At 41.1% G+C, this 15,107-nt stretch overlaps 2 protein-coding genes across 6 annotated transcripts in view; one reads left to right on the forward strand and one right to left on the reverse strand.

Annotated features, from left to right (window-relative positions):
* Positions 1 to 8,836, reverse strand: part of LOC123464578 — a 67,631-nt gene extending 58,795 nt beyond the window's left edge. Inside the window, exons 1-2 of the mRNA XM_045161885.1 lie at positions 8,405 to 8,836; positions 1,855 to 1,905 (exon numbers count right to left, since the gene is read on the reverse strand). Coding sequence (XP_045017820.1) covers positions 1,855 to 1,905; positions 8,405 to 8,836 — 483 coding nt within the window. The remainder of the gene's footprint in view (positions 1 to 1,854; positions 1,906 to 8,404) is intronic.
* CHSY3 (chondroitin sulfate synthase 3) overlaps positions 7,047 to 15,107 on the forward strand; it is a 289,499-nt gene continuing 281,438 nt past the window's right edge. For 2 of the 5 annotated variants that reach the window (XM_044947849.1, XM_044947850.1), the window contains exons 1-2: positions 7,288 to 8,663; positions 11,214 to 11,497. In XM_044947849.1, the coding sequence (XP_044803784.1) occupies positions 7,862 to 8,663; positions 11,214 to 11,497 (1,086 nt within the window). In that variant the 5' untranslated portion in view covers positions 7,288 to 7,861. Of the gene's footprint in view, positions 8,664 to 11,213; positions 11,498 to 15,107 lie in introns of all 5 variants that reach the window. The other 3 variants (XM_025293043.3, XM_044947847.2, XM_044947848.2) reach the window with 3 other exon arrangements.

The following is a 15,107-nucleotide window of genomic DNA, read 5'->3' on the forward strand; positions in this document are numbered from 1 at the left end:
TGTGCTATTTTCAGGAGAAAATGATAAATGAAGGAATTTCCTTAGACGAAAACCAATGTTCTCAAGTATTTTGTTCTTGGGATCCCTTTACCATCTTAAAATTTAATCAGGATCCCAAATATTTGTCATATGATAAGCTAAAAATTAGAAATTATTACAATTTTAACTGGTATATAAATAACAAACCTATTATATGTTAAGATGAATATTTTATGAACATAAATATATTTTCCAAACCAAATAAAAATCACAGAAAGTGCCAGAAAATAAAAGCTCTGCCCTCCCCATGCTGATACTTTATTGAAATCTATCAAACCAGACTTCAAGACTATTGAAAGACTTGTGTCATTTATTTACTCACTATGGACTTCTAAAATCCACTACTGGATACAATAGCCTTAAATTAAATTATAAACTGTACTTTTTATAAACTCACTCATTCAAGATACTATACAATGGGTTGGAAAAGGTGATATCTAACTTTTCTTGTTTCTTATAAAATATCCTGAAATTTAATAAAAATATTCATGAGAAAAAAGACAAGATCCCCTAATCTCTCCTCTTACATTTATTCCATAATGATAGTGTGGCTATAAAGAAAAATATTATATATATATTCACTGTATATACCTGTATTTGCATACATACATATGTATCATATTTGTATTGATCAGTATGAATATTTATATGTCAATACTTAAGAAAGTAGCACAATAAATCCTGTAAATGTTTTGAAATCCATTTGTCTTTTTACTATTCAAAAAATGAGCTTTAAAACTTAATAGAACTGGATATAGTGGGTAAAATAAAGTGCATTCTTTAGATTAACTTCACCTGTTTTTACTCTTTAAAATGTGGGTTCTAGAGAAGTTTTAATTGCATATGTGGATCATATTATATTTCTTTTCAACAGCAGTGATCTGTAGGACAGGAAAAGAAACCAAGTAATTAACTGAGTTTGAAAATTAAACCAGAGGAAAGATGGCATGTACATTTTAACTTTTTAAGACAGTAAATTTTAAGTTGAAGTTTATTAGTATTTTAGGAGAGTAGCTAAAGGAGAAAATTAAAATAAAAAATCTTTTTAGAATAAATTCAGATTGGTGATTAGAAACTCTCTGAAGATCTTGAAGCTTACTGCCTAATCATAGACAACTACAGGAAAAAAAAAAAAAACAAATCCTCACATCACAAACAGTGCTTCTTAATTTGTAAAAGCTTGATTGGATGTTTTGCTTATGTCTAAGAGACTGTCATTCGGGCCCAGGAGGGATTGAAGATAGGCAAGTGTTAATTCTGAAATGGTCACCTCTTAATCCCTTCATAAGTGACAGCCGTAGTTTCATTGTCTTCTTTTCAGAGTACATTGATGATTCGAACAGGTGCATCATGTCTTAGATAAAACTTTAGGAAATAAAAACTGAATGTATGCTGATCTTAAAATGTTTTCTTTAAACTTTTTATTATGGAGAATATCAAATCTACCCAGAGATAATCACCCAGTCCCAGTAATCATCAATACTTGGTTATTCAGTCCCTTCTTGCTCCATCGCCCTCCACACGGCCATCCACTTAGCACCACCCTCAATCTGATATTATTTGAATTCCAGACATCATACTAGTAAATCTATAAACACCTCAGTATATATTTCTGAAAACTAAGAACTTCTCTTAAAAAACATAATAGTCACAATACCATTTATCATACACAAAAAATAAATTAATAATTCCTCAGTAGCATTAAGTATTGTCAGTATAAAAAAATTAACTATAACATTTTCATGTTGATTAGCTAAATGCACATCAATAGTAGCTTTAAAACTTACAGTTTTATAATGTTCTCTAAAAGATTACCTTTTCATGTTTCAGTATATGAGCTTCTATCATCCCCTTACGTGCTGATTTCTGAGGAAATAAAAATATAAATGGTTATCTTACTACGGCTCTATGTTTATAATCTTCATTGGCGATGTTAATACTATTTTACAACACAATCTGTCCCTTAGAAATAAACTGAATTACATTATGATTATTAACCACTAGATGCCAGAATTGCTTCATGCAAATGAAATCAGCTTAGTCTTGATCTGTCAGGAAAAAAATGATAACATTCTAAATATCACAGTAAAGTACTAAATCAAGGTGTCTTTGCTTACACCTTGTAACAGAAGCATGTATTGAACCATGTATTTAAATATTTAACTTTCTTAACTGATCAGACTATGTTGCTGTTCAGTTGCTCAGTTGTGTCCAACTCTTTGTGACCCCATGGACTGTCCCTCACCATCTCTGGAAGTTTGCCCAAGTTCATGTTGATTGCCTCAGTGATGCCATCCAGCCATCTCAGCCTCTGAAAGTGAAAGTTGCTGAGTCGTGTCCAACTCTTTGCGACACCATGGACTATACTGTCCATGGTCTGACACCTACTTCAAAAAGATTGAGACAGAAGGAGAAGAGGGTGTCAGAGGATGAGATGGCTGGATGGCATCCTCCTTTTAAATTCACTTGGACATTTGTCTGTGATTTTAAAGTTCTCACTAATTCTTTCCAATCAACTAAAACCTTCAGAACAGTCTGCTGAAGGGCTCTAAGTGTACCAGACTTGGTTTCAGGGTGGTTGACATAGTGTCGTTCCAAAGCCAGTGACACACTCCTGTGAGAATTCTGCTTCAGTGTGAATCCAGATGGTCCCTGAGGTCCTAACAGCTTCAGCTTGGAGAAGGAGGCAAATGATTCATGTGTTACAATAGGCAAATATGGACATGCTTGAAACTGTTAAAGGATTTGGAGAAAACAGAGAATCTGTTTTGTACCTTTTGCCTGTAAACTATTTATGAAATTTCTGTTATTATTTTTTCAAAATCTACTATTGGAGTGCTTCATAGGGATTTCTAATCAGGTGATTCACAGGTGTATATATTGAAACATTATTCTTTAAATCAGAATAGTAATCCTATCAGACATTTTTAGCCAGAAATATTGTACATTGACCTACATTTCTGTATTCTTTCTTCCGATCTGGCTATATTTTAATATGCATTTATTATGTTTATTTGTCTTCAGTGATAAGTTTCTATACAAAGCTGTCACTTTTCACCCTGCTTATCCAAATAAATTTTTTTCTTAAATTATTCCTAGAATGTATTACTTTATTTTTTAATAAAAAACTTAGTCCTTGGTAGATATTTCCCAGAAAATTATCTACCCTAAAAATCATGTATCTTCAAAATTAAAGTGAGTATGAGAAAATTACTTCACTGACTTTGGGAAATAACAAATAAATAGCTAGAGGAATCTCAATAAATATGAAATTAAACTCATATAACAAACTTACCCAGTCCTTCTACTTGTTACAAATGAGGAAGAGGTGCAGACACGATGGAAAGAAGGAAAGAACACTCTTTTTCTTCTGTTTCAAAGTCATGGGGTGATTTCAACAATGTTTTAAATGCTTTCCCTGAGTCTACTTTTGTTTCCCCTCTGTTTTTTTCCCCATGAGACCTACAGTGGTCTTGAAAGACATAAATAAAAACCAAATCACCACTTAACACCTTCACTGTCACTCAGAATAAAAGAAATTCTTTTCAAATGTCTTCCAGGCTCAGAATATACACTGTCCAATATAGTAGAACTAGTTACCTGTATCTACTGAACATTGGAAATGTAGTTAGCTTGAACTGATATGTGCTCTAAGTGTAAGAAATATAATAGATTTGGAAAACAGAACTGGTTAAAAACTAATGTAAATTTTCACAGTAAAAATTTAATACTGATTACTTGTTGCCATGATAATATATTGTATATATTAAGTTGAATGAAATGTGTTATTAGAATTTCACTTTTAAAAATTGTAGCTACACGAAAAATTTAATTGTGTTTATAGCTCACATTATAATTCTACTGAACGACACTAGCTTAAGTAATTAGCAAGTCACCAACTCCCTTCCATTTTCAACTTATATTGATCTCTTTGCTGTTCTAAAATTTACCATGTCTATCTCAGGCCTTTGTGTTGACTATTCTGTCTTCCTGGACAGTCTTCTCTGGGATATACTTATAGTTGGTTTCCTCACTTTTGTTCTCTGCTAAACTTATCAGAAAGAACTTCTCTGATCAATACATTTAAAAAGGCCTCATCTGACACAGTGCACATCCACTATATTTTTTTCAAAATAATTATCACCTGGCATATTATATGTAGAGGGGTGTGTGTGTGTGCAATCTCTCCTTCAGTTCAATTCAGTTCAGCTGCTCAGTCGTGTCCGACTCTTTGTGACCCCATGAATTGCAGCACGCCAGGCCTCCCTGTCCATCACCATCTCCTGGAGCTCACTCACACTCACGTCCATCGAGTCGGTGATGCCATCTAGCCATCTCATCCTCTGTCTCTGTCATCCCCTTCTCCTCCTGCCCCCAATCCCTCCCAGCATCAGAGTCTTTTCCAATGAGTCAACTCTTCACATGAGGTGGCCAAGTAGAATATAATCCCCATGAATTCAAGGGCTTTGACTGTTTTGTTTGCTGTTTCTTTAGAATAGTGTCTAGCTTATTATAGACAATAAATAAATATTTGTTAAATAAAAAGTGGAATATCATTAAAAATAAGCAAGGTGATATTGAAGAGATTTTACTATGAAGGGTTAGAAAATGAGAACAAACATTTCCTGAGTGCCTAAATGAACTAGACACTGTGCTAAGTATTTACATATAATATCTTAATAAATCCCCACAGAAATGTACTTACATTCAGATGAGAAATCTGAAGCTCAGATAATTTAAATAATTTTCCCAAGGTCACTTAGCCAGTATGGAACATCATTTCCATTTTTTTCATTTTATTTCAGTATCTAAAAATGAATTTTCTGGCTCCCAGACTGAATTAGATGATCTTGTCAATACCCTTTGAGTACTCTACACTTTCCCTTCATATCAATTGTCATCACAGGAATTCATTTTGTATTGTGGTATTTAATGTCTGTCTTCTTCATGGCACTATAAACTTCGGATAGGTGGCAGTGAGTACCTTGTGACATTTCCGTGTCTAGAGCCTCCCACCTTGTCTAATGTTTAGTTTTGTACACATAGATATTGAATAAATGAAGCTCACTTTATCCCAAAATAGTGTAAAAGTTGATGAGTAATTTATCTGTGCCTGATGAGAATTAATGATTTTTTTAGATCAACTACATGAACCGCATCCTGTGGAAGGATGACCAGTTGGATATCCTGGTGTGTTGGTGCACTCTTTGTTCTTCACAATGGACCACAGGTAGGGGGACACTAAATATTATGAATTTCCTATTGAAATGTGCTGTCGAACATGGCAACCCCCTAGTCACATGGAGCTACTTAAATCAATATTAATAATAAATAAAATTGAAAATTCCTTTGCCCAACCATTTTAGCCAACTGCTCATTGGCATTTGGCTGCCTTATTGGACAGCACAGATAAAGAAAATTCCATTGTAAGAGAGTTCTATTGAACAGCACTGCTTTAGAAAGCTTAAAATGACCTTGGGAAGATGTAGTTTTAAATCAGAAGGGGCCTGTTTATTTGATTAGTTTTGTATTCTAACATTAAACTTCGAGAAAGAGTTCGGTAATCTGTATTCCCAAGTGTTTCTGGGCAAGACCTAGACATGGAAAAGGAGCTTCGTTGTCCAGCAGATGAAACATTTAGTCAGACGTGCTCCTGCACAGCCAGTGACTGGTGTGGAAAGAACCACCCCTCAAAGGGCTCCAGGCAGGCCTACTGTTCCAAGGACGCTGCCAGCACCTTGCTGGATCCAGCCCTATGTCTAATGCCATTCAATACCATCCCTTTGCATTTGATGTACTAAACAGAAGACTGAAATTGGAGAAGAGGAAAGGGCTTGGGATGCCAAATATACCTCAGGCTGTAGTTAGATTCACAATTTCTAGAGAGAAAGCTTTTAAATGTTCCCTTCTTCCAAATGTCAGTTCTCTTCAGGTGATTTCTTCATAATATAACTTTTAAGCCATTTTGGCCAATACAAGTTAACCTTTTTTGAGATTCTGTTGCTGGAGATTTAACCTCCCTAATTGGAGACGTAAAACATTTTCTGTCATTGTCTTAGTAAAGAAAATGCTTTATGGACACGAATAAACATTCTATTTTCTGTGGCTCAGACAGTAAAGCATCTGACTACAATGCGGTAGACTTGGGTTCAGTCCCTAGGTCGGGAAGATCTCCTGGAGAAGGAAATGGCAACCCACTCCAGTATTCTTGCCTAGAGAATCCCATGGACGAAGGAACCTGGTAGGCTACAGTCCATGGGGTCGTAAAGAGTCGGACACGACTGAGCGATTTCACTTTCACTTTAAATTCTGGGGTTGGGGGATAAGTATTTTCTTAGTTTCAATCTTGTGGGTGATGGCTCTGTTATTTGTTCACATTTCTCCATCATTTACCAATCCCTCTCAGCTAGTCTCTACCAAGACTGCAAATAAGTTCTAGCCATGAAACCAAAGCAGAGCTGAGGAGTGGACCACTAGGCAGCCTCACATGCCCCAACTATACAGGTGGGGAAGATGGAATGTTTATTGTCTTTGGGGATTAAGCTCCCACTCACTGTGACCTCCCCTAGCCTTTCAGGATAGGTATTTCTAGTCCCTCCAAGATGGCAACCCACTCCAGTGTTCTTGCCTGGAGAATCCCAGGGACGGGTGAGCCTGGTGGGCTGCCGTTTATGGGGTCGCACAGAGTCGGACATGACTGAAGTGACTTAGCAGCCAAGATTTTCTTAGGAGTGACAATGGTGCTTCTGTGCATGGCTGGGGAGTAGCTTTGAAAGTGGTGAAGGATGCAGGTAGGGAATGGCGAGTTGGTAAGGCTGGGTGGAGAGGTGCTAGGGTGGGACAGATGGTTTCCTGAGCAGTGAGCGGGATAAGGAGAGAGTAGACACGAAGTGGCAGCCGCGAGACTAAAGCGAAAAGGACCGAAAAATGCAAAGACCGGAGCTTGGGCGGACCTGGGCGGGGCAGAATGGGGAAGGGTCACGCCGGGACTTACCCGGCTGCGGGCCGGGGGAGACGAGTGGGGAGGGAGATGCGGGCGCTCACCCGGGGATCTGGGACCCGAGCTCAGCCGATGAGGTCAGTGGAGCCGACGCGCTGGGAGGGGGGCGACGGAGCCCCCGGACGCGGGTGTGTTGCGAGGCCGGCGGAGGGGCGGGACGGGACGGGAAATGGGACGGCGAACTAGGACCCGGGGAGGAGGCACGAGGGGGCGTTGGCGCTGAAAGCTGGAGGCGGCCCGACCGAGATCTTTTCCTTCCGGAGAGGAGGCCGGCTCTGGACCGAGGCGCGGGCGGGGGGCGTCCACGGGCGGGTAACGGGGAAAAACCGCGGCCCGCGCTTCCCCACGGCTGGCAGTGGTGGTGCTCGTGGCTCCTCCTCCGGGCCAGTCCGGAGCTTGGTGGCGGGGGGGTGGGGAGCGAGGGCGGGGGTTCGGGAAGGAGAGAGGAGGGAGGGACCAGGCGCGCCAGTGACAGGGTGGCAGCCTAGGAGCGGACGCGTTGCCGCCGCCGCCGCCGCTCCACCTCCTCGTCCTCCTGCAGCTCCTCTCGCTGCCGCCGCCGCCGCCTCCGCCGGGAGAAGTTTCACTCCCGACCCTCGCTCTGAACCCGGACCCAGAGCGGAGCGGGGAGCTCAGCGGGCAGCTGCAACGCGCCGCCGGCTAGGCGCCGGGAGCGCTCCGACCTCGATCAGGAGTCGGAGCCTGGGCAGCCGGCAGCGGCCGGGGCTGGGGGCGTGGAGGCGGAGGAGGGGTGGGTGTGAACCAAGACCCGCGCGCAGCGCCGCGGCCACTCAGCCAGCGTCCGCGCCCCGGGCAGCCGCGATGGCCGTGCGCTCCCGTCGCCCGTGGATGAGCGTGGCACTGGGGCTGGTGCTGGGCTTCACCGCTGCGTCCTGGCTCATCGCCCCCAGAGTGGCCGAGCTGAGCGAGAGGAAGAGACGCGGTTCCAGCCTTTGCTCCTACTACGGCCGCTCGGCCGCTGGCCCCGGCGCACAGCAGCCGCTCCCTGAGCCTCATGCTCGGCAGTGGCCAGGGCAGTCGCCGCCCCCAGCGCGCCAGGAGCTCCGGGGGCCGCAGCTGCCTGAAGCAGCGCCCGGGGTAACCAGTTTTCGGAGCAGCCCTTGGCAGCAGCCACCTCCGCTGCAGCAGCGGCGGCGAGGACGCGAGCCCGAAGGCGCGACGGGGCTCCCCGGAGCCCCGGTGGCTGAAGGGGAACCAGAGGAAGAGGATGGGGGCGCGGCTGGGCACCGGAGAAGCGGCCAGCCGGGGAGTAGCCACAACGGCAGCGGGGACGGGGGCGCCGCTGCCTCTAGCTCGCGACCCCGCGATTTCCTGTACGTGGGGGTGATGACCGCGCAGAAGTACCTGGGCAGCCGCGCGCTGGCAGCGCAGCGGACTTGGGCGCGCTTCATTCCCGGCCGCGTGGAGTTCTTTTCCAGCCAGCAGCCCCCCAACGCTGGAGTTGGCCAGCCCCCGCCACCCCTGCCTGTCATCGCGCTGCCTGGGGTGGACGACTCCTACCCTCCCCAGAAAAAGTCCTTCATGATGATCAAGTACATGCACGACCACTACCTGGACAAGTATGAGTGGTTCATGCGCGCCGACGACGATGTCTACATTAAAGGTGACCTCCCAGCGCCGGCTGTCCCGCCTCCCCGCCTCCTTTCTCTGCAGCCAGCCCCAATCCCTGCCCAGCCCCGATCCCTGCCCAGCCCCTGTCTTGCTTCTCTGCCTGCACGTGCTCCGGCTCCTGCAGCCCCCAGCCGGTCGCCCCCACCTCTCGCCTCCGCCCACCATTCCAACTCCGCTCCTCCTCCTCTGCTGCGGGTCTGGACCCTCCTCAGACCTGCCTGGCTTTTTTTTTTTTTTTTTTTTTTTTTTTTTTTTTCCGCCTTCCTCACTCTTGCTGCTCTGGTTTCCGCCCATCGCTTGCTGCTACTCCTTACCGCGTAGGAAGGTGAGGAAAGGGACCTCAGGGTTAAACCTGAGGCTATTCCCATTCTACCTGCCAGGTGGTGGTAGTTTCCCACGTTGGCCCAGAGGGGCGTGTCCTCCGTGGAGAAAAGGATGGAGGATTCCGCGAGAGCCAGACGGGCAATCGGTGATCTTCGCTATTCCCCTGCCCTTTTGTTTTAACTAAATCTAGCTTAGTTTCGGGACTGGTGAGAACGAGGAACCATCCTTGTTGTCCCAAACCCTTTCCTGTGCGTTTCCTTCCCTTTCGCACCACCCGCCGCGCAGTGGGAGTCCTTGGGCACCCCAACCACTCCAGCGGGCAGCTCCTTTAGCCACCACAGTGGAGCAGCAAGCCTTTCCCTACCCCTTGGCAACAGCTCAGTAAACCCCAGAGGAGATGACTGTATTGACAGGAATTAGTGGTGGGGGGAAAGGGACGCTGCATGCGAATTATCCAGACCCTAGGAGCTCCAGCCCGTACCAGCACTCACTAGTGTGGATCCCTTCCAGTCCGTCTCGGTGGTTGCGGCGTTAAACAGAGGCTGGATGTCCTTCCCCAAACCACGCGCAGCCCTGGCACGACAAAACTTTGTCAGTTTTAAAAGAGGCGCCGTCCTTCACCCTGAGTGTGAGTGGCTCTGGCCAGAGATTGCTAAACTCAGCGAAAGGATGTTCCTTAGAGCAGGAGGAAAGCTTTCCAGCCCTGTTCTTCGCAGAGAGGTACACAAGGGAAGTAGCAGGCTTGTATTGAAGAAGGTGTTTCTTTCCACATTTCCTAGCTTCTTGGTCAAAGAGGGGCAGCCCTTACTCAGTTTACCCCACTCTACTTGCAGCCTCATTGTTTTCTCCTGATTCAGGTAGCACCATTTACATAATTCTTTCAGCAAACAAATAACAGACACATTTTGGCACAAGGACTGAATGTAGAGTTAATAACTAGAGATTTTTTGGGTTTCGGTTGAGAAGAATGCAATCTTTAGGGCTGGTTGGCAGATAAAATATTGATAATTAGATATGAAAATAAAGAACTGAAAAATTTGATACAAAAATTTAAAAGAAATTGCATTCCTGGTGAACCTACTGTCTCATATATCTACGGTATATGTAGATATCTTTATCTATAATTGATAGATCCACTATCTTACAGTCCCCGTGTCTTTTGTGCCTCATTAAAATCACAAAGGTTTCCTGGCAGAAGTTTGCCACACTCTGCAATTTCCAAAATGCATTAACACCATCCATATCGTATCTTTTAATGAAAGACTGCCCTTCAGAACACTGAAACGCCATATTCTTTCCATTTCTATTAAGAATGAAATGCATTTTGTATCAAGAACCCAATAATAGCTAAAACTCATTGAGCTCCAAGGGGGCGTGGCATAGGATCAAGATAATGACTGCAGATTCTGTGCTCATCAAAAATCATAGTAGAAATGCTGATTGGGAAAATAAAGATGGCAACTACTTATTCCAGTGTATCACTTTGTAGAGTTCCTAATGCTTTGGAACTGTTTTAGCTACAGAACCTTATTTTAAGATTGTTTTTCTTGATGAGCTTATAAACTTACAAACCAATTGTATATATAAATTTTAACAAATGTTAATTTTTTTCCAAAAGGGTGCTTTCCAAAGTTCCAAAGTGTTATATTTTAAGACAAGTTTGATATTCTCAGTCTCTCCCAGACTCTCTTTCTCTCTCTCTCTCTCTATATATATATATATGTACGTATGTATGAACATACGTACACACAAACATCTACATCTTTTGGGTTGTTTATGGCTTGAGTTTAATTAAGGATGAAGCAGTAAACTAAATTATCAGGAAAAAATAATTACTGGGTGTCAATGATCTTCCTATCAGTGCTAAATATTGATATTTAATATTATGTTTCTGGGAATTTTATCACTACTTCATACATGTTAAAAAGCCTGTCTTTATTCTCAGAATTATTTAAGCTTTAAAAAAATCCAATGACTGTTACACTTACTAAGGTTTTTCATTGACTAGAAGGTTGATACAATCTAATTTTAATTTAATACTTATGAATTAGTATTTTTTAAATAATGAAATATTCAAAGAGGTTTTTCTTCTTTTCAATTGTATGAGACTTGTCAAGAGTTTATGCACAATATTGGGAGCTCTTTCTCTTACTTGGTGTGTTATAAATGATTATGAAATTAGGAAAAGGAGAGATTGTTATTTTTTTTTTCTTTGTAGGTGATAAGTTGGAAGAGTTTCTTAGATCACTGAATAGCAGCAAGCCCCTCTACCTGGGCCAGACTGGCCTGGGGAATATTGAAGAACTCGGAAAGCTGGGGCTGGAGCCTGGGGAGAACTTCTGCATGGGAGGACCTGGCATGATCTTCAGCCGCGAGGTTCTCAGGAGGATGGTGCCACATATCGGTGAATGCCTCAGAGAAATGTACACGACTCATGAGGACGTGGAAGTAGGCAGATGTGTTCGACGTTTCGGCGGGACTCAGTGTGTCTGGTCTTATGAGGTAAGACTTGAGCTGTGATGAAAATGTTCCCGTTTTACAGGTAGGTGACAGTTTACAGTCTGGGTCAGTGATTCTATTTATTTATTCTCTCCGTGTCTTTGTGTCTGCTTGAAATTGATAGCAACAGTCAGTGATGGACACAAGGGCTATTGTGGGAGAGGCTGTCTTAGAGCTAAGGTGTGTCTAAGGTTTTCTTATTAGTGTGACCCATAACTTTAAGCAGCATCTTACATGTATAGTCATATCTCTTGAAGAGGCTATTTCCTGTTTATTTGCTTTATTGGTGTTTAAATACATTTCCTGTCTCTAACAAGAGGACTGATTTTATGCTCTTGGGCCATAGCTTTAGCATTTGGTCCTTTGTTGTCATTTTGGTTAGGTATGTGATTGCGTCTCTTTGTTTGCAAATAATTTAACTCTGAAGTTTCTTGGAAGATGCTTATATGGAAATTTAACATGCAGTTTTTAAAGCATAGAAAAAGTTAACTTATAATGTTATATCACTTTTAATAGATTTATTCACAGCATTTTAAAAGGCATGACTATCTGGTAAAACAGTTCTGAAGGTGATAACTGCTTAATATTATGGCTGGTTCTTTAAAATTTTTTGTCTTCCTTTATTCCATTTTTCTCAGTAGCAGCCATTATTTAAATCATCTGAGTTTATGAACTGTTGTTTCATTGTAGTAATTAGTTTTACAAAATAATCTGAGGTTTTTTTTTCCTTCAGAAATTGGTTTTGACATGAAAAGCAGTTGTATTTAAAACAGTTTTCCTGAAAGTTAATCTGAGTAAAAATTACTTAACACTTAAATAACATATTGCAATTTTCAGTATACTTTGGTTTTCAAGTGGTTGGAGTTAAATATGTTTTAGCTACCCAGTGCACACCTCTGTGAATTATAACTTAATTCATGTAGGTATCTTTTCAAATTTTTCACGCTTTCTTAGTACAGAAGAAACATTTTATGAAAACATGTTCCCTGTGAAGTCATTATACCTCAAGATTACACAGTTCCATTCTTCTTTTAGAAGTGTAATCCTACTTTCCTTAATTTAGCTTTTTTTTTTTAATGATTCAGGATATCTACACTATAGAAAGTATTTCTTATATTTATTACAGAGAGTAAATATTAGTAACAACTAGTTACTTGGAATATGCACTATGCAAATTGAAAATTAGTATATACCTCATTACTTTTATTGATAGAAATAGTAATTTTCTTTTAAAAACTGACTACTTTTATAATAAAGATATAAGTAAGTACATTATAGTTGAAAAATAGGTAATTTGGAATAAATTTAATGAAAAAGATTTGTCTCCATTTAATATAAAACTAGCTGGAAGGTAAGAATGAATATTTAACATGAAAATCTCAGGTGATTTTTGTTTACATAAAAATATCATTTTGTAGATGTTGGCTCTGTATGGATGAGTAAAAAATCATCCATATTTTAAATAAAAGATGGAAAATTATTGTGTTTTATCTGATACTGTATTGCCTTAATATCACATAGACAGTTTTAAAAAACCTTTTGTTTCATGTCCTTCCATTTAAGTTTTCATTGATTCTGCTATGAAGGTGCAGTCCTCACAAAGCAGTCTACTCATTCATGATGCAAGACAGTAAAATATGCTCAGGTGACATACATGCTTAAGAATTGACTTAATATTTTATTTATAATATAGGTATTTGTTTGCTTAAAAGGGAATTATCATAGATCTGTAACTTCTCTATTGGAATAAGTGGGATCTTAGGTACTTTCATTAAATAAGAGAAGAGACAGAGGGGATGCCAAGCCTTGTAGGGTGTAACTTCATGACCACCATATTTACATTAACATTTGGTAATACATTTGAATTGTAGACTGACAATTGTCCATCACTAAGTTCAGAATCTATTAAAAAAAAATAATTTCTACATTTTTTCCTAGCTTTACAAAGCATTATTTTCTAAAGAAATATTGTTTCAGAATGTTGACTGGATGTTTTGCTAAGCAATTGTATAGAATTTACTATATTTTCGGATTTCAGTCTTTAAAGGAGCAGTTTAAACAACATTTATTTTAGAGCTGGCATTGATTTAATCCTAACTCTGACCCTAACCCAAACCACAACTCTGTCTTATTTAAAGGAATGATGGAAACTTTCATTACCAAGGAATGTATTAAACAGTATCTATTAATAAATTTAATAATTATAAGTATACAATTAAGTTATATCTAAGTGTTTTAACATTAGGGTGTGTTCTACATTTAATAGATACCTGAGTAGGTGGACTGGGACACTGCCAAATTAGGGCTTTCCAGTTTGGATTTTAGATTACTTGAAATGTCCAACTATGCTACTGTTCACATTATACTAAAAAAATTAATTTGTTCCATTCTGGGTTGGCATTCACATAAAGGTGAGATTTCACATCCAGTCATAGAATAAACTATGAAATTGCTCCATAATTTTGTTTCCATATTTATTTTAAAAGAACCATCTGCAAAAAAAATTTTCTTAAAATTTTGAATTTTCTTTGCTGAACTTTTGATGGATTTCAGAATTTTGTTTGACCTTTCCTCCTCATGAAAGTTCTTGTGAAGTTTAGAGGACTGTTAGAGAAACATGTTCAAACTTTCTGAGTCCGAATAAATTAAACATGATGGAATGTTATCTTTTTTATAATGTTTATTTACTTTTGGCTATGCTGAGCCTTTTTGCTGTGTGGGCTTTCCTCTAGTTTTGGGGAGTGGGGGCTACTCTCCAGTTGTAGTGCACAGGCTTCTCGTTGTGGTAGCTTTTATCGTTGCAAAGCATGGGCTGTCGGGTGCTTAGACTTCAGTAGTTGAGGATCTTGGGCTCCAGAGCACAGGTTCAGTAGTTGTGGTGCTCAGGCTTAGTTGCTCTGTGGCTTGTGGCATCATCCCTGATCAGGGATCACACCTGTGTCTCCTGCATTGGCAGGTGGACTCCTCACCACTGAGCCACTAGGGAAGCCTGAATATTTTTAAAATGATAAACAGGCTTGCAATCTTGTAGGAAGAGAACTGAGACAAAATATTAAAATTATAGATTGTATACAATGTGGAGAAAGCAATGGCACCCCACTCCAGTACTCTTGCCTGGAAAATCCCATGGACGGAGGAGCCTGGTAGGCTGCAGTCCATGGAGTCACTAAGAGTCGGACACGACTGAGCGACTTCACTTTCACTTCTCACTTTCACGCATTGGAGAAGGAAATGGCAGCCCACTCCAGTGTTCTTGCCTGGAGAATCCCAGGGACGGGCAGCCTGGTGGGCTGCCGACTATGGGGTCGCACAGAGTCGGACACGACTCAAGTGACTTAGCAGCAGTAGCAGCAGTATAGCATGTAGCTATTCTTGACTATAAATTACATTTTTTGAAACCCTAGAAATCTTCTTTACTGCTAGATTGTAAAGAATACCTAGAAGTATTCTTTACTGCTAGATTGAAGTCTACTTTCTCTGTATTATATATACAGTTAAGCATAATATTGGCAAGGGAGAGGAGAGAAAAGAAGTCGGGGGGAGGCGGGGAGAGACGGAGGTATAAACTTGAATTTGGATTTGAGTCACTAGTGTACCGCTCCTTAGTTTCATC

Source organism: Bubalus bubalis, chromosome 9 (assembly GCF_019923935.1).
Source record: "Bubalus bubalis isolate 160015118507 breed Murrah chromosome 9, NDDB_SH_1, whole genome shotgun sequence".
Classification (NCBI taxonomy): Eukaryota; Metazoa; Chordata; class Mammalia; order Artiodactyla; family Bovidae; genus Bubalus; species Bubalus bubalis.